Source organism: Myotis myotis, unplaced genomic scaffold (genome assembly GCF_014108235.1).
Source record: "Myotis myotis isolate mMyoMyo1 unplaced genomic scaffold, mMyoMyo1.p scaffold_m19_p_1, whole genome shotgun sequence".
In the NCBI taxonomy this organism is placed as follows: Eukaryota; Metazoa; Chordata; class Mammalia; order Chiroptera; family Vespertilionidae; genus Myotis; species Myotis myotis.
The window spans coordinates 114577868-114597374 of NW_023416313.1; the positions used below are offsets into that span (position 1 = coordinate 114577868).

Here is a 19507-nt window from a genome sequence, read left to right on the forward strand (position 1 = left end):
GAAACCCCCAGAGGAAAGAAAAGGAGGAATCGCCAGAAAAGCAGCTAAGTGAAATGGAGGCATGCAATAAGTCAGAAAGAGTTCAGAATAAGGGTCCTACAGTTCATAAACCAGATGGATGAAAAAAATCAACAACTTATGTAAGAATCAAGAACAAATGAAGAGTGACATAGCTGCAATAAAAAACATTATGGAAAGTTTCAACAGTAGAGTAGGAGAAGCGGAGGACCAAATTATAAGACAGGGAAGCAAAACACACCCAAACTGAACTGCAATTTAGAAAAAATTAAAAGACAGTAGGAGAGCCTAAGGGAGCCTTGGGACAACATGAAATGAAGCAACATACAAATAATAAGGATGCCAGAACAACAGGAAGATGAACAAGGGATAGAAAACCTATTTGAAGAAATAATATCAAAAAACTTCCCTGTCTTTGGCAAACGCAAGAAATAAGGCAGGGAAACTGTCTTATACTCAAATATTTCATAGGTTTAAAATGCTGTGTGAAATATGATAACAGAATATTCAAAAAAACACAAAAAACAAAAAACTTCCCTGATGTGGGAAAGAGAAAAGTCACACAAGCACAGAGAGTCCCAAACAAGATGAACCCTAAAAGACCCACGCCAAGACATATTGTAATTGTTCAGGACAAAGAGATAATCTTAAAGGCTGCAAGAGAGAGACAAAAAGTTACATACAACGGATCTCCCATTAGATTATCAAATGATTTCTCAACAGAAACACATCAGGCCAGAAAAGAATAGAAGGAAGTTTACAAAGTGATGCAAAGCAAGGGACTGAATTCAAGAATACTGTATCGAGCAAGGCTATCATTCAAAATTGAAGGGGAAATAAGGAGCTTCACAGACAAGAAAAGGCTATAAGGGAGTTTATCACCACGAAGCCAGAAATGCAAGGAATGCTAAAGGGACTGGTATAAAAAGAAGAAATAAAAAGTGAAGAAGGAAGACAGGCACACACAAAAAAATGGCTCCACACAAGTATCTATCCTATATAAGAGAGGAATAGGCTAATTAGCTGTTACACCATAACGTCACAACCAATCTACAAGTGGTGGAGAGCTACAGGAGGGCGGAGCAGCAAGCAAGGAGTGGCAGGAGAGCTACAGGGGGGCGGGGCAGTGGGCAGAGAGCTACAGGAGGGTGGGGCAGTGGGCAGAGAGCTACAGGAGGGCGGGCCAGTGGGCAGAGAGCTACAGGAGGGTGGGGCAGCGGAAAGAGAGCCACAGGAGGGTGGGCCAGCAGGAAGAGAGCTACAGGAAGGCATACCAGTGGGCAGAGAGCTATGGGAGGGTGGGCCAGTGGGTGGAGAGGTACAGGAGGGCGGGCCAGTTGGCAGCCACAGGAGGGCGGGCCAGCAGGTGGAGAGCCACAGGAGGGTGGGGCAGGGGGCAGAGAGCTATAGGAGGGCGGGGCAGTGGGCAGAGAGCCACAGGAGGGCGGGGCATTAGGCAGAGAGCTACAGGAGGGTGGTGCAGTGGGCGGGGAGCTACAGAAGGGTGGGGCAGCGGGTAGAGAGATACAGGAGGGTGGGGCAGTGGACAGAGAGGTTCAGAAGGGTGGGCCAGGGGCAGAGAGGTACAGGATGGCGGGGCAGCAGGCGGAGAGCTACCGGAGGGCGGGGCAATGGGCGGAGAGCTACAGGAGTGCGTGGCAGCAAGGTATGAGTAGTGGAGAGCGACCAACGGCGGTGGGCAGGTGGCTAGTTGAGGCAAGCAGCAGCAAGCTACTCGCGCACGGATTTGTGTACAGGGCTACTAGTCAATAACAACTTGAAACGTAAATGGACTAAATGCTCCAATCAGAAGACAACGAGTGGCTGAATGGATTAGAAAATATGACCCATATATCTGCTGTCTATAAGGGACCCACGTCAGAACAAGGGACTCACACAGACTAGAAGTGAAGGGATGGAAAAATATCTTTCAGGGTAATAGAAGTGAAAAAAAGATGGGGTAGCAATACTTATATCTGACAAAATAGACCTCAAAGTGAAGGCCATAATAAGAGATAAAGAAGGCCACTTCCTAATACTAAAGGGAATGATACAACAAGAGGACATAACCCTGATAAACATATATGCACCCAATGCAGGAGCACCCAAATTCATAAAAAAACTTCTGGAAGATATCAACGGAGAGGTCGACTACAGTCATAGTAAGGGACTTTAATACCCCACTAACATCACTGGATAAATCCTCTAGACAAAAAATCAACAAAGAAATAGCAATCCTAAACAACTCACCAGATCAGATGGACTTAATTGACATCTTCAGAACATTTCACCCCAAAGACACGAATATACATTCTTCTCAAGTGCACATGGGACATTTTCAAAGATAGACCACATATTGGGTCACAGGCAAAGTCTCTCCAAATTCAAGAAGATTGAAATCATATCAAGCATCTTCTCAGACCACAATGACATAATATTAGAAATAAACTACAATAAAAACAATCAAAAAAATTCTAACACTTGGAAGCTGAATAGCATGATATTAAACAACTAGAGGCCCGGTGCACAAAAATTTGTGCACTCGGGGAGTCCCTCAGCCAGGCCTATGCCCTCTTGCAGTCTGGGACCCCTCAGAGGATGTCCACCTGCTGGCTTAGGCCCACTCCCTGGGGGATCGTGCCCAAGCTGGCAGTCAGACATCCCTCTAGCAGCCTGGCAGCCCTCGGGGGATGTCCACTTGCCAGCGGGGAGCAGGCCTAAGCTGCAGTTGAACATCCTTAGTGCTGCTGAGGAGGTGGGAGAGGCTCCCACCACCACAGCTGTACTGGCAGCCATAAGCCTGGCTTGTGGCTGAGCAGAGCTCCCCCTGTGGGAGCGCACTGACCACCAGGGGGCAGCTCCTGCATTGAGCGTCTGCCCCCTGGTGGTCAGTGTGTGTCATAGTGACCAGTCATTCCCAGTCATTCTGCTTTTAGGGTCAGTTTGCATATTACCCTTTTATTATATAGGATAGGATGTTCCTATTTCCCCCCTTTTGCCCCCTCTACCCAGCTCTTGCCTCCCACTTCTCTCTGGCCATCACCATACTGTTGTCTGTGTCCATGGGTTGTGTATATATTTTCTTTGGCTAATCCCTTCTTTAAATTTTTATTTTCAGATAAGTACTTATAACTGCACTATTATATATTTTCTATTATATCATTTAGAATTAAGATACTTTTTAATTGAACCCTTGTAAATTTTAGCACAATTTAATAAATTATGCTAGAAGCAATTAGATTTTTCATGTAATGCAGATACATTTCAATTAATATTTTATTAATTTTTAATTTTTTAATATTTTAATTTGAAATAATCTCATACATGTAAAAAAGACTATAAAATACTACAGCATATTATATGTACCCTTGACCCAATTTCTTAAGTGTTAATAATTTAAACATAACCATTATACAACTAACAAAATTTGGAATATATTTTTCTTATGATCTCTTTAATGTTACTTAATCCATTTACTTTGTTTTTGTTAATCCGATCACAGGGGCCTGGATGGGGGCTCGTGCTGGTGGCTCGCGTTGTCCCGCCCTGCCTGCAGTATGCAAATTAGCCACCATCTTTGTTGGCAGTTAATTTGCATATCACGCTGATTAGCCAATGGGAGGTGTAGCGAAGGTATGGTCAATTACCATGTTTGTCTATTATTAGATAGGATGATTGGGTTACCAAAGAGACCAAAGAAGAAATTAAAAACATCATGGAAACAAATGACAATGAAAACACAACAATCCAAAATCTATGGGACACAGTGAAAGCAGTCCTGAGAGGAAAGTTTACAGCTCTACAGGCCTACCTCAAAAAACAAGAAAAAATGGTAATAAATCATCTAACTACAACTTATAGAATTAGAATGAGAACAGCTAGAAAAGCCGAGTGAGCAGAAGGAAGGAGATAATAAAGATCAGAACAGAAGTAAATGACATAGAGACCAAAAAGCAATATAAAAGATTGATGAAACCTAGAGCTGGTTCTTTGAAAGGATAAACAAGATTGATGAACCTCTAGCCAGGGTCACTAAGAAGCAGAGAGAGGACCCAAATAAACAAAATCAGAAATGAAAAAGGCAAAATAATAACAGACCCCACAGAAATACAAAGGATTGTTACTAAAAAAAAAAAAAATACTATGAACAACTCTACTCCAACAAATTAGAAAACCTAGAGGAAATGACATATTCCTAGAAAAATACAACTGTCCAAAACTCAATCAGGAAGAAACTAAAATTCTCAGTAGGCCAATAATTATGGAGGAAATTGAGGCAGGCATCAAAAAGCTTCCAGGAATCAAAAGCCCAGTACCAGACGGCTTCACAGAGGAGTTTTACCAAACATTCAAAGAAGAACTAATACCTATCCTTCTCAGACTATTCCAAAAAATTCAAGAGGAAGGGACATTTCCAAGCTCATTCTTTGAAGCCAGCATTACCCTCATACCAAAACCAGAAAAAGACAACACAAAGAAAGAGAATTACAGGCCAATATCCTTCATGAACATAGATGCCAAAATCCTCAACAAAATTCTAGCAAATTGGATCCAGCATTACATCAGAAAGATCGTACACCATGATCAAGTAGGATTTATCCTGGAGATGCAAGGATGGTACAGTATCCACAAATCAATAAATGTGATGCATCACATAAACAAATAGAGAGGTAAAAATCACATAGTCATATCAATTGATGCAGAAAAAGCATTTGACAAAATCCAACACCTTTTCTTGATAAAAACCCTCAGCAAAGTGGGAATAGAGGGATCATATCTCAACATAATAAAAGCCTTATATGACAAATGTACAGACAACATCATACTCAATGGGCAAAAATTAAAACCATTTCACCTAAGAACAGGAACAAGACAGGGATGCCCACTTTCACCACTGCTGTTCGACATAGTACTGGAAGTGCTAGCCAGAGCAATTAGCAAGAAGAAGAAATAAAAGGTATCTAAATTGAAAAGAAGTAGTAAAACTATCATTATTTGCAGATTAATGATATTGTATATAGAAACCCTAAAGACTCCATTAAAAAATATTAGATTTAATAAATGAATTTGGCAATGTAGCAGGATACAAAATTTAACACCCAGAAATCTATGGCATTTTTATACACCAATAGTGAACTTACAGAAAGAGAGATTAAAAAAACAATCCCATTTATCATTGCACCAAAAAAATTAAGATACCTAGGAATAAACTTAACTAAGAAGGTAAAAGACCTGTACTCAGAAAACTACAGGACACTGGAAAAAGAGATAGAGGAAGACATAAACAGATGAAAGAACATACCGTGTTCATGGATTTGTAGAATCAACATGATTAAAAATGTCAATAGTACCCAAAGCAATCTATAGATTCAATGCACTATCCATTAAAATACCAATGGCATATTTCACAGATCTAGAATGAACTCTCCAAAAATTCATCTGGAATAAAAAAAGACCCGGAATAGCTATAGCAATCCTGAGAAAGAAGAACAAAGTAGGAGGGATCTCAATACCAGATATCAAGCTGTATTACAAAGCCACTGTTCTCAAAACTGCCTGGTACTGGAATAGAATAGAAAACCCAGAAATTGACTCAAACCACTATCCTCAATTAATATTTGACAAAGGAGGCAAGAACATACAATGGAGTCAAGACAGTCTCTTCATTAAATGGTGTTGGGAAAATTGGACAGATACATGCAAAAAAATGAAACTAGAACACCAACTTACACCATACACAAAAATAAACTCAAAATGGATAAAGGATTTAATTGTAAGATGGGAAATCATAAAAATCTTAGAGGAATCCACAGGCAGCAAAATCTCAGACATATGCCAAAGCAATATTTTCACTGACACAGCTCCTAGGGTAATGCAAACTAAAGAGAAAATGAACAAATGGGACTACATCAAAATAAAAAGCTGCACAGCAAAAGAAACCATCAACAAAACAACAAGAAAGCCCACTGCATGGGAGTACATATTTGTCAATGTTATGTCCGATACGGTTTAATCTCCAACATTTACAGAAAACACATACAACTTAACAAAAGGAAGATAACCCAATAAAAAAATGGGCAACGGACCTAAAAAGATACTTTTTGAAAGAAGACATACAGAAGGCCAAGAGACACATGAAAACATGTTCAAATCACTAATCATCTGAGCGATGCAAATCAAAACAACAATGAGGTACCATCTCACACCTGTCAGAATGGCTGTCATCAACAAATGAAACAACAAGTGCTGGCAAGGATGTGGAGAAAGGAACCCTCGTGCACTGCTGGTGGGAATGCAGACTGGTGCAGCCACTGTGGAGAACAGTATGGAGTTTCCTCAAAAAACTGAAAATGGAACTCCCATTTGACCCTGTGATCCCACTTCTAGGAATATATCCCAAGAAACTAGAAACACCAACCAGAAAGGATATATGCACCCCTATGTTCATAGGAGTATAATTTACCATAGCTAAGATTTGGATACAATCTAAGTGCCCATCAGCAGATGAATGGATTAGGAAACGGTGGTACATCTACACAATGGAATACTATGCTGCGGTAAAAAGGAAGGAATCCTACCATTTGCAACACCATGAATGGATCTGGAGAGCATTATGCTAAGCGAAATATGCTGGTTGGAGAAAGATAAATATGACATGATCTCACTCATTTGTGGAATGAACAACATAAACTGATGAACAAAAACAGAAGCAGAGACAGAGAAGCATCGATCAGACCATCAAACCTCAGAGGGAAGGTAGGGGGAGGGTGGGGGTAAGGGAGAGAGATCTACCAAAGGACTTGTATGTATGCATATAAGCACAAGCAATGGACACAGACACCAGAGTGGGGTGAGGGCATGAGCAGGGGGTGGAAGTGGGGGGCAAAGGGAGGGCAAGGAAACATACGTAATACCTTAATAAAGAAAATTAAAGTTAAAAAATTTTAAAAAATTGAAATTGTCATGGTGGTAACTTTTTAATGATTTAAAATAGTTCTAGAGTCCCAGGAAATTCTCTGCTCAGTTTAGTAATAGTAACTGATGATTATCAAACTTTAAAATACAGGCAGTCCTTGGGTTACGTCGGAGATCCGCTCCTACGGTGCGACGTAACACGATTTTCACCGTAAGTTGGAACCCACCTACATAAGCACCTACGTCACTCACATGGAGCACATACACAGCAGTAATGAAGTGAAACAGTAAAAAAATTTTTAAAGAAAGATAACAATTCCTGACCTTTACTTGTGGTAAATAAATAATAAAAAACATAAGACTTTTTTAAAAAATAAATACTGTAAAGGGAGATGGCAACCACGAAACGACGTTAAGTCGAGTCCGACATAACCCGAGGACTGCCTGTATGTGCCACGTACTGTGCTAATTATTTTTCACAGCATTTTCCTTTAGTCATCAAGAACCCTATGAGGGTAGGGACCACTATTAACAGGTTTTACAGATGAGCAAAGTGAGGCACAGTAAGTTGAACTGGTCCAATGTTATACAATACTTGTCATCTCAAAACCCTGTCTAGAATTTGGATTTCTACTGATGAATAATTACCCTTTCCCCACTTAAACTTGATAGAGAATAAGATGCAAACTGAATTTGCATGATAGACATTACTGATTTTTTTGGTTGAATTCTTATCTCCTGATTCATGTGTGTGTGTGTGTGTGTGTGTGTGTTGTAGCTTTTCCCCCAGTGTTAAATCAATTTCAAGTGAAGGCAAGAGTGAGTGTTAGAATATTTTTAGGAAGTCTCATTTTTCACCAGGTATTCTTTCTAGTCCAGTGGATTTCCACTTTTCTTCACATCAAATCATATGTGAAAACCTTCGTAAAATATAGTTCTAAGTGAAGGGTTGAAGGGCGTGTTTTTCCCACCCAGTTCTGCATGATCTGCCCTACGTGGTGGAAATTCATACATGTATGCACTCATGCAGGCATATATCAAATTCTAGAAAACAATTCTTATAATACCTACTCCTATAACGTATGGTACATTTTGATACTTTTTGTGATAACCACCAAACTGACTTGTTCAAAACCCGTCTTTTGAAAAACTGCTCTAAAGTGTGTGCGGACTACACATCCTGGATTAGTCTTTATTGATATCACCAGTGAAAACTGGAGAACTTGCTGAATATATACTAATATCGGGGTCTGAGTAGACATGTGGAGAACACTTGGGAACTCTCAAAGTATTCTCAGGTTTAAAATGATAACTTATTTCAGTTCTTTTTGAGAAAATAGAAATCTCTTCTCACTTAAGTCTTTCCAGTAAAATAGGCTAGAAGGTTGGTGTTTAATTGAAGTTGGAGGCAGAGACTGATGAGGTGGCAGCCAGAGATTTCCTTAAACTACTTGTTTTGAATTTCAAGCTGCATAATTCTCCAGGCTTAAGTTTTCTTGAAGGAGTAACCAAGCCTTTTCTTCTTACCCAAAGTAGGGAGGAGAGGTCACAAATGAAGAACTTGAGCTAGCTTCAAGATTCCAGAAGCTGCTGCTGCGAGCCAGCAGCTGCCATATCGATACTGCTCTTTGAACAAACTGAGAAGGCTCACCATCCTTTCAAACTGCTGTTTCTTAGTGGATTCACTACTTGACACTAGTACCTTCTGTCACTAGACTGCCCAACCAGTGATGGGGAAGAGAAGTTAAACATCGCAAGAGCAGAGTAACATAGAACTCAAGTTAAAGTTGGAATAATTTCTAGGATATCTGGCTCCAGAGTGATAGGTAGAACAAAATCAATTGCAGTCTTAGGACTCCTGAAATGTAATTGTTTTTAATATATTTAAAAGCACACAGAAGTCTCTTTGATTTATAAAAAAATAAATACATAACATGACATATTTCTTCATGATCCTGGGTTCTTATGAGGTCAAACGCTTAAATGGATGTGATATGTCAATGTAAAACACACATGATCAGTTACACACACAGAAGCATATTCCAGTTGTAAAAGCAGATTCCTTCAAGGACCAGAATAAACAAAGATAAGTCTTCTACTGGAGAAAGTATGTCCAGAGCTGGGCAATACGGTTGGGCCCAGCATGGTAGTCTTTGACCAGCTGGCCTACAACCTAAGAAGCCAGGGCAAGGGCAGGAAGGCACAGCCCTTCAGCTTGCATGGTCACCCACCCTACAGGTCAGCCAGGCTTCTAAACCAGTGCAGAATGGCCAATTCTCTCCCAGGCTCCACAGGGATCCTGCCTCACTGAGAATGAAGCACAGGAGGGGTGATTTTGTCCTTACTTGAGGCTCTGTCTTAGTGAGAAGACTAAGGTGTGCTCATTAAGTATTTTCATTATAACACTGAATGGAAGTCATGACCCTGCCCATGAACACTGAGCAGAGAGAGGACACGAGAGGCTCACCGTGGGCTTTACTAGACATGATGAATGAGCATGCACTTCTGAGGCGGGGAGGAGGGAGGTGTTTTTTTCCAGCTGGCATGCGCTCCAGCCAGGGTAAAGACGTTTGGCCTGAAATACCTGACAACGCTATGTAACAGGGTTTGGGAATCATGTTTTTTACCCATATAACACAACATAAACAAACCTAAAAATCCAGTCTCAGTAGATAAATTTGGATTAAAACCTGAAACTTTTTTGCGTAATTGTCAGCAGGTTGGAATGTATCTGATAATTTAATCTGCTATTGTGTTGTTGGCTGTCTTTGAATTAAATCTAGAAACTGTTCTGATACCTCAATCCTATTTTCCAAACCACTTAATTCCTGTTAATTCTTAAATTGGCTAGTTCTCCTTCAGAAAAATTACCCATAACAACTTTCCTAATAGTGAGGGTATACTTCTGAATAGAAGAGGCCTTCAGCTGAAATGGCATCACCAAGGCCCACAGTTCGGATAGGATCTTTACAGACCAATACGGGTGTGAAGTGGAAGGACACCCCCTCCCTGTGCCATTCTATCACTGGCTCGTCAGGGTTGAATATGACCCTGGAGCCTGCCTCCGAATGGGAAGTCAGGAACTCATGGGGTGCCCTCAGGGACACTCGGCTGGTATCTATGGTTTCTGTGGCACAGGCCTGTGTCCCAGCCACACGAGCTCCTGCAGCCACGGCTGCCAACTGGTTGGCCCAGTGTCCATCTACAGTTGCCAGGATGTGGTAGACCAGCGTGTGGAAATGGATCCTGGTGAGGTCTGAGGCTCTGCTTTTACTCTTCCCATGTTCTTTCAAAATCCAAAAAAGGATGTCACTGACCATGCCCACATCAGGAACACCGTTCCAAGAAGAGAGAGAAGAGTGAGGTCCAGCTGCTGACTGGCTAAGAAATAACAGCTCCTGTTCATTCAGCCCAAGGGAAGTCACCGTGTGAAAGACCTGCTAACAAAAACAGAATGACAGTCTCTTTCTGATTCACATCAAAAGGGCATCTTAGGACACAGCCAATGACTAAAGCCAGGGAAGTGAGGCAGGATAACCTCTTCCTTACAGGACTCCCTGCCCCTGAAGTCTGTGGTGGGGAAGTGACAGATCATAGGTAACTGTTTTTACTATTACACCTCTATCTCCACCTTATTATTCCTCTGGATAAACTGGAAAGTTGCAGTAACACTGTCTTAGAGCCAGTCTTTTGTTATACGCCACTACAAGACAAAGGGCAGAGATGTACATATTTTGTATTTCTTTTCATGGTGCCTAGCTTTGCATACATAGCAGATCCTCTTACCATTGATGGGACATGACTCTCAGTTCCTCAATGTCAGCAGGCATTATGCCAGTAAAATGGAGAAGGCCCTAGCAACACACAGTCAGGCTCACAGTGGTTTTGTGTATAACCACCAAGGAGCAAGAACAGTTTCATATTAGCGCTAAGCATTTTAGGCAGGTGTTACTACTAAATAGACTATTTCTCATTCTATTTAGTAATAACACTGAAAAAGGGCACTACATAGGAGCCATTGAACCTGTTTTCTTCTTGTTCTGTGTTTTTAATTGAAAAAATTATTTCTAAATTATAGTTGACATACAATATTAGTTTCAGGTATACAACATAGTGATCAGACATTATATAACTTACTAAGTGATCACCCCAATAAATCTCATACTCATCTGACACCATACTTAGTTATTATAATATTGACCATATTCCTTAGGCTGTACTTTGTATCTCTGTGACTATTCTTTAACTACCAATTTATACTTCTAAATCCCTTCCCCTTTTCACCCATCCCTCAACCCTCCCTCCCATCTGGCAACCATCAAAATGTTCTCTGTATCTATGTTTCTGTCCTTCATTTTTATTTTTTTGGACTCCACATATAAGTAAAATCATCCAGCATCTGTCTCTCTCTGACTTATTTCACTTCGCCTAATACTCTCTAGGCCCATCCATGTTGTTGCAGATGGCAAGATTTCATTCTTCATATGGCTGAGTCGTAATCCATTGTACACATACACCACTTATTTATTCATTCACCTGTTGATGGACACTTAGGTTGTTTCCATATCTTGACTACTGTAAATAATGCTGAAACAAACATATGGATGTATATGTCTTTCTGATGTAGTATGTTTTGTTTATTTGAATAAATATCCAGAAGTGGAGCTGCTGGGTCCTTGTTTGTTTCTTGTTGTAGCCTTTGTTTTAAAGTCTAGTTTATCTGGCATAACTATTGCTACCACAGCTGGTTTTTTGTTTCCACTTTCATGAAATATCTTTTTCATCCCTTCACTTTTAGTCTGTCTTTTGATCTTAAGTTTTATACAATTTTTTATCCATTCTAGTCACCATATATCTTTTTGAAAAATCCTCATCTGAGGATGTTTTTTGTTTAACTGATTTTAGAAAGAGGGAGAGAAACATGGCTCAGTTGCCTCCCGTATGCACCCTGACCAGGGATCAAATCTGCAGTCTAGGCAGGTGCTGACCTGGGAGCAACCTTTTGGTGTATGGTACGACTCTCAAACCAACTGAGCACTGTATGTCTTTTGATTTGAGCATTTAAAGTAATTGTTGATAGATATGATTTATTGCCCTCTTATTAGTCTTACTTTTGATTTTCCTTCTTCTTCTTCTTAAAAACCCTTTAACATTTCATGTAATACTGGTTTGGTGGTAATGAACTCCTTTAGCTTTTTCTTGTCTGGGAAGCTCTTTAGCTGATCTTTGATTCTAAATGATAGCTTTGCTGGTAAAGTAACTGTGGATGTAGGTGCCAGTCCCTTCTGGCCTGCAAAGTTTCTGTTGCAAAATCAGCTGGCAGGGTTATGGGAGCTCTGTTGTAGGTAACTACTTTTCTCTTGCTTCTTTTAAGATTCTTTGTCTTTTTAAATATGGCATTTTAATTTATGTGTCTTGGTGTGGGCCTCTTTGAGTTTGTCTTATTTGGGACTCTGTGCTTCCTGGGCTTGAATGTTTATTTTCTTTACTAAGTAGGGAAGTTTTCTGTCATTATTTCTACAAATAGGTTTTCAACCCTAGCTCTCTCTTCCCCTTCTGATGCAAGTTTTGGTATGTTTGATGTTATCCCAGAGGGACCTTAAACTATCCTCATTTTTAAAAATCCTCATCTGAAGATATGTTTCTATTGATTTTTAAAGAAAGGAAAGGTGGGGGGGGGGGTGCGGGGGCTAGAGAGAGAATCGTCAATTTGTTGCCTCCTGTAGGCACCCTAACCTGGAATTGAATCTGCAACCCAGGTATGTGCCCTGACCAGGAATAGAAACTGCAATCTTTTGGTATATGGGATGGTACTCCAACCAACTGAGCTATGTGGCCAGTTTAAAATTCTTTTTTCTGCCCTAACCGGTTTGGCTCAGTGGATAGAGCATCGGCCTGCGGACTCAAGGGTCCCCGGTTCGATTCCGGTCAAGGGCATGTACCTTGGTTGCGGACACATCCCCAGTGGGGAGTGTGCAGGAGGCAGCTGATCGATGTTTCTCTCTCACTGATGTTTCTAACTCTCTATCCCTCTCCCTTCCTCTCTGTAAAAATTCAATAAAATATATTAAAAAAAATTTTTTCTTTTTGCTTCTATATATTTAGAGTCACTAATTTGATTCTCTGCTTCATCAACTCTACTGTTTATTTCCTGTAAATTATTCATTTCAGTTTATCATACCTTTCATTTCTGACTGGTTATTTATGGTTCTCATGTCCTTTTTTTTTAATTGAAGTTTTCACTAAGTTCCTTGAGCATCCCTATAACCATTGTTTTGAATTCTGTATCTGGTAGATTGCTTGCCTCTACTTAATTTAGTTCTGGAGATTTCTCCTGTTCTTTCATTTGGGACCTGTTTTTTTGTCTCATTTTGGCTGCTTCCCTCTGTTTGTTTCTATGTATTAGGCAGAGCTGCTCTCTCCCAGACTTGGTCGAGTGGCCTTATGTAGTAGGTGTCCTGTAGGGCCCAGTGGTGCAGCCTCCCTGGTCACCTAGCTGGGTGCTCCAAGTGTACCCCATGTGAGCTGTGTGCACTGTCCTGTTGTAGCCGAGTCTTGATTGCTGTTGGCACATTTCTGGGAGATATTTATCCTCAGGCTGATTGGCTGCAAGTACTGGCTGCAATTATAGCAGAGGAGCTGCTGTGCAGGAGTCAACCCCATGGAGCAGGTCTCACTTCATTGGGGCTTTGGTGCCTGCTGAGTCTGCCCCTTGTGTGTGCCACTGTGGAGGTGGTTGGGTTGTACTCTAGTGTGGTCTGTAGCTGTCTACCAGGCCCACTGGCTCTGGGGCCTCCTGGGGGGTACAAGGTCAGCCACTGCCTCTATCCTGCCTGGGGCCATCTGGCGTGAGCAACAGAGCAGTCTGCAGATGGCTGCTACTTGTGCTGGGCATGGAGGTACCCAGGAGAGTTCAGGCTGCTAACTGAGGTTGGTAGCTGCTAGCCAGGTGTGGGGCCTCTTAGCAAAATGTATGGGGTATGTTTAGGCCAAATCCTGTTTGATAGATTTTAGGAAAGTCCAAAGCATGAGCCAAGAGAGGCCATTTGTATGGAAAACTACTGGAAAAGGCTTGGGTGGACCCGCAAGTTGGGTAGGTTGGGGTCTCAGGAATCACCAGGGCAGAGCTATGAGTTTTAGCCAGGTTGATGGAGACTCAGATATGGTGACCGGCCTGCCAACTCTGTGGGACAATGGCTTCTGCCAGTACTTCTGTCTGAGAGAAGGCTGCTCCTCCAGCCCTTGCTAGACAATTCAGTTCCTCCTTGTATGCCCCTGCTGTGTTTCAAGCTGCCACCCCAGTGTTGGGCTCAAAGTGCTTGGAATGAGTCCAAGTTAAGTTTGTGCATTCATGGGCCCTTTAAGAGGAACACCTGGGACTCTAGCAGACCTCCATCTCACTTAGCTGTAATCCCCACTGATCTTTACAGCCAAAAGTTATGGGGACTTCTCTTCCTGGCACTGGAACCCTGGGCTGGGGGTTCTGATGTGGGGCTGGGACCCCTTACTCCTTAGGGGAGATCTCTACAGCCAAGATATCTCTCCCAGTTATTAACTGCCACATGTGAGTGTGGGACCAGCCTGTTCCAAGCCTCTGCCCTCCTACCAGTCTCAATGTGGCTGTTTCTTTATATTCTTAGTTATAGGACTTCTGTTTAGCTAGATTTCAGGGGTTCTAAATAATGGCTGTTCTGGAATTCTAACTCTGTTGTGGTTGTGGGAGGTTCGAAGTACCACGTTTACCTATACCATCATCTTGACCAGAACTCTCTGTTGAGCCAGTTTTCTATCTTAAAGGGAACCACTATGTCTACCTCACTATCTTTCTTACTTAGCACTTTCCTCCTTACAGCCAGAGAAATACATATAAGATGACTGTTAGTGCAAGAGAGATCAGCCCCTGTATGTAGGTATGGGTAGAGGGATTTATGTGTGTGTATGTATTTTTATTTATTTAAAAATCAATGACCTGTACCTTTGCTAATGTAATAGCACTTCCATTTACTGCACGTTCTGTTCCAGGCACTGAACTAATGGCTTTATTTCACTCAATTCTTACTGTAACCCTCAAGGGAGGGACAAAGAGAGGGAGGGAGGGAGGAAGGAAGGAGGGATTACCTCCATTTTACAGATAAGGGGAGTGAGGAGAGATTAAGTAAACAGTTACACAGAAAATGAGATAAAAATGGCTTCCTGTTTAAAAAGTAAACCTATAAAAGAGAAATGCAAATTAAAATTACACTGAAAAACACCAAGAGTGAACCCTAATGTAAACCACATATTTTGTCTGGCAATGATGTGTGAGTGTAGGTCCTACCAACTGTACCAAGTATCCCACTATGGTGCAGTGGGTGGGATTCTGGGGGAGACTGGGTGGGTTTGGGTAGGGGGTATATGGGAACTCTATATTCTGGCTCATTTTGCTTGTACCCCTAAAACTTTTCTAAAAAGTAAAGTCTGGGGAGGGGAGCGGGTGAGCTGGGTGGAGGCAAATGGGAGGGAAATATGGGACATCTGTAATAGTATCAATAAAAAAAAAAAGTCTAAGTTAAAAACACTATTGTGAAATATTTCTCACCTGTAGGATTGGTGACAATGCATGTTTTTATTGTGTTATTTTTAAACAATTTTTTAAAACTAAATTTTATTGCTTTATCAAGAACATTCTTTTTTTATTTATTCATTTTTTATCATTTCAAAGAGGAAGGGAGAGGGAGAGGGAGAGGGAGAGACATCAATGATGAGAGAGAATCATGGATTGGCTGCCTCCTGCACACCCCCTGCTGGGGATCAAGCCCGCAACTAAGCATGAGCTCTGACCAGGAATCAAATCTCGACCTCCTGGTTCATAGGTTGATGCTCAACCACTGAGCCACACCAGCTGTGCATGTTTTTAATCACATTCTGGTCACAAGGATATGAGAAAATAATAAGCACTTGTAAAGAATTCTAGTGGAAGTAAATTGGTGTAATTCTCATGGAAGGCAATTTGGCAATATCAAATTTACAGATGCTTTTTCTGCTATCCAGCCAATTTTACTTCTGAGTATTATACATATGTACTTGTTCATGGGCAAAATAAAACCATGTACAAAGTCACTGGTTGCAGGCCTCTATGGAATAGGGTAATACACTATTGAGAAGATTCATGTTCAATAAACTGAGATGCCCACACATTCCTTTTAACCACATGGCTGTGAAAAGACGAAGATATTCTCCAAGTGATGACAGAAAAAAGACCTCCAAAATCTGCTTAGTGAGAAGTATTTGATCTTGCTCCCTAGCATATGCTATCAGTTTGTCTCAAATAAATTCTTATAAAAAATTTTTTTAAACCCAATAAAACAAATCCACTTAGTGAAAAAGATCAAAGTGGTAGAATGTGTATTTAATTATGCTATTTTTTTAATTAAAAGGGCTTAAAAATAAGGACATATTCCCATATTTGCATATACACTGAGTGGCCAGATTATTATGACCACCTACGTTCGTAGGTAAATTAGCTATAATTTCCCGCTAAAGTTGCTAGAGGGCCAGACCATTATAAATAGGGAAGCAGGTTGTTTACCACGACAGTAGAAGTGATTTTTTTCTGATGATATGGGTAAACAACGCGATTTAACAGCCTTTGAACGTGGGATATATTTGAACATGAGTGGCCAGATTATTATGGCCACCTGATGTTTGTAGGCAAAGGAGCCGTACACTGTATTTATGGGACATGGTAGCTGAAGGCCTGTTCGAACACCTTTGCTGTCTGCAGTTACCAAGATAAAAACGTCTCCAATTCGCACAGGAACACAAGGATTGGACAGTCGAGCATTGGAAAAAGGTCATGTGGTCCGATGAATCATGTTTCCAGTTGCATCATGCAGATGGCAGGGTGAGAATTTGGCGGAAACAGCATGAAAGCATGCACCCCACATGCATGAGTACAACCCTTCAAGCTGTTGGGGACAGTGTTATGGTTTGGGGCATGTTTTCCTGGCATGATTTGGGCCCTTTAATTCGTGTGGAACGTCTGAATAGCACAACATACCTAAGTATCGTTGCTGATCAAGTTCATCCTATCATGTTGACGGCGTATCCCAATAGAGATGGCTTCTTCCAACAAGACAATGCGCCATGCCACCGTGCTTGTATTGTGCAGGAGTGCTTTCAAGAACATGAGGAAGACTTTACCTTGCTTAGGTGGCCCCCACAACCACCAGATCTCAATCCAATTGAACATTTGTGGGACGAAGTTAAAAGAGCCATCAGGCAGCTGGTTCCACAACCATCAAACCTCACAGAACTGGACAGTGCTATTCATCAGGCATGGTGTCAGATTCCTCGCATCACCTTTCAACATCTCATGGAGTCAATGCCAAGAAGAATCGCTGCAGTATTGAAGGCAAAAGGTGGCCCAACAAAGTACTGATGGGGTGGTCATAATAATCTGGCTGCTCAGTATATATATACCACGTTCAAAGGCTGTTAAATCGCGCTGTTTATCCATATCTTCAGAAAAAAATCACTTCTGTCGTGGTAAACAACCTGCTTCCCTATTTATAATGGTCTGGCCCTCTAGCCACTTCAGCGTGAAATTATAGCTAATTTGCATACAAACGTCAGGTGGTCATAATAATCTGGCCACTCAGTGAGAGTGAGTGTGTTGTGTGTGTGTGTGTGTGTGTGTGTGTGTGTGTGTGTGTATAGTAACACTGGAGAGATACAGATGAAACTAATGAGAGTACTAACAGTGGGTACAAGTGGTGGGAAAGAGGAAGGGTGACTTTATTGTATAGCTTTTAATATTTTGGGGGTTTTGAAACATATGATTAACCATTATAAAGGTTAAATAAATAAAATAAAAGGGTAACTAATTTGCCCAAGTTCATAAAGCTAGTGAATGGCAAAGCTAGCATTCCAACTCATGTTCCCCAAGTCTATATTCTTAAGCATTACCCTCTCAAATTTATCTAATCACTTTAGCCGTCCCAAGGCAGGAGTGAACACGTGATGCCTGGTGGTAAGGGAGTAAAGCTCCCCCTAATCCATTTCTCTGAGCTTCTTGACATTCCGTTGAAAGCAGCTCAGCTGTAGACCATTCATTCCCAACTTCCCCATTCTAGGAGGAGAATAGCCCATGAACCCATGAGATGCACTGCCATATTTCTAACAGAAGGGGATCCTGTTCCAGAACAGTTTTGGTTCCTTATTTAGATCTCCAAGGACCTAAGTCTGAGTGGCATGACAGCCATGCCTCAGTGAGCTGGCCCCTGAGCCCAAACAGCTGGTCCTGCTGGACAAAGGCACGTTTTTGCAAGGCCCCATGAGAGTCAGGGCCAATGAGGGCCCCATGTGCTGCCCACATGGTTACCTGATGCACAATGCTGCTCATGAGCTCCCTATTGGTCATGCTGGCCAGCTCTAGGTGAATTGGAATACCAACGGGGATGTCAGAAATGGAGGTCACAACCTGTAAAAAGAGGACAGCATTGCTATTAGATATAGAAGTCAGACAAAAGGAAGAAAAGATCAGGTCCTAGAGGAGTGTGGATTGTCACTGTCTTCTTTGCATCCTCATGAAAACTCCAAGCTATGTAGGTTTCCACGGCCTCTGTGGATGAGGGATGCTTTTCCCAACAGGGACACCTAGGCTCTGCAGAGAAGCACTGGATTACAGACTCAGAGAGCACAAAGGACCGCCCTATATGTTCATGCAATCAGCCTATTCCTGGGGACCTAAACTGAGCAGTTGGCTTCAAGTGCTATATGAATCTGCAGCAATAGCTGATGGGAAGTGAGATGACACATAACACAAAGGACACAAACTATAAACACTGCAGCTTTCAGCCACATTCAGTTTAGCACAGGATACAGAGGGTCAGGCAGGAAGATGTTATGACCTGTCCTACTCAAGCTGCTGCCTGTGTCTGAAAGAATACTGTGAGGTGCCTCCCTAGAGCGAGAGGAAGGCTCAGAGCCAGCTGCTGTGGTATCTCCCGGGAAGGCCAGAACTGAGGGCAAGGCAGTGTAAGCTGTAGGGACCAAAAGAAGCAGGGTTCTGAAGAAACACACTGCTGAGATCTGTGACATTCTAGAACAGTGCTATTACCTCCAAGAGTCTCTTTCTCTGGAACTCCTTGCTTTGTCCCTCCATCATGTGCAATCCAGAGAGGACCACCAGGTCTGGCTGAAACTCTTCCAGGCTAGACACAAACACCTCCAGCATACTCATGGCCCCGTTGGAGAGGTCGTGGGAGAAGATCAATCGGTTGGCATGGGGAGCTTTTAACTGGCCCCACTCCTCCCCTAGAAAAGCCCAGTCAACACAATGGGAAGAAAAGGAAGAGGCTTTAAGTCTCCTAGCTGTGGGGGGATGGGGGGTGGGAGGGTGGGGGGGAGGGGGCTTGTTGGGCCCCCCAGAGCCTTTTCTCAGGGGAGGCTGGCTTCTGGCTGAGTAGAGCCTCGCTACAATGGCCTAAGATAAGCACGGCATTGTATCCAGGAAGACAGTGGTCAGTAATGAAACAAACAAACCAAATACACAGAAACACAGTATGGGTACTATACACCTTCATCAAAGGGT

At 41.9% G+C, this 19507-nt stretch overlaps 2 protein-coding genes across 5 annotated transcripts in view; one reads left to right on the forward strand and one right to left on the reverse strand.

The window, feature by feature from the left end:
• The window catches only part of BBS4 (Bardet-Biedl syndrome 4), a 131070-nt gene that overhangs the window by 110777 nt on the left and 786 nt on the right, over window positions 1-19507 (forward strand). The gene's annotated exons all lie outside the window — the stretch shown is intronic.
• The window catches only part of ADPGK (ADP dependent glucokinase), a 39290-nt gene continuing 28572 nt past the window's right edge, over window positions 8790-19507 (reverse strand). For 3 of the 4 annotated variants that reach the window (XM_036348383.1, XM_036348399.1, XM_036348408.1), the window contains 3 exons: window positions 19034-19230; window positions 18296-18394; window positions 8790-10373 (listed from right to left, as the gene is read on the reverse strand). In XM_036348383.1, coding sequence (XP_036204276.1) covers window positions 9819-10373; window positions 18296-18394; window positions 19034-19230 — 851 coding nt within the window. In that variant the 3' untranslated portion in view covers window positions 8790-9818. The remainder of the gene's footprint in view (window positions 10374-18295; window positions 18395-19033; window positions 19231-19507) is intronic. The other variant, XM_036348389.1, reaches the window with a different exon arrangement.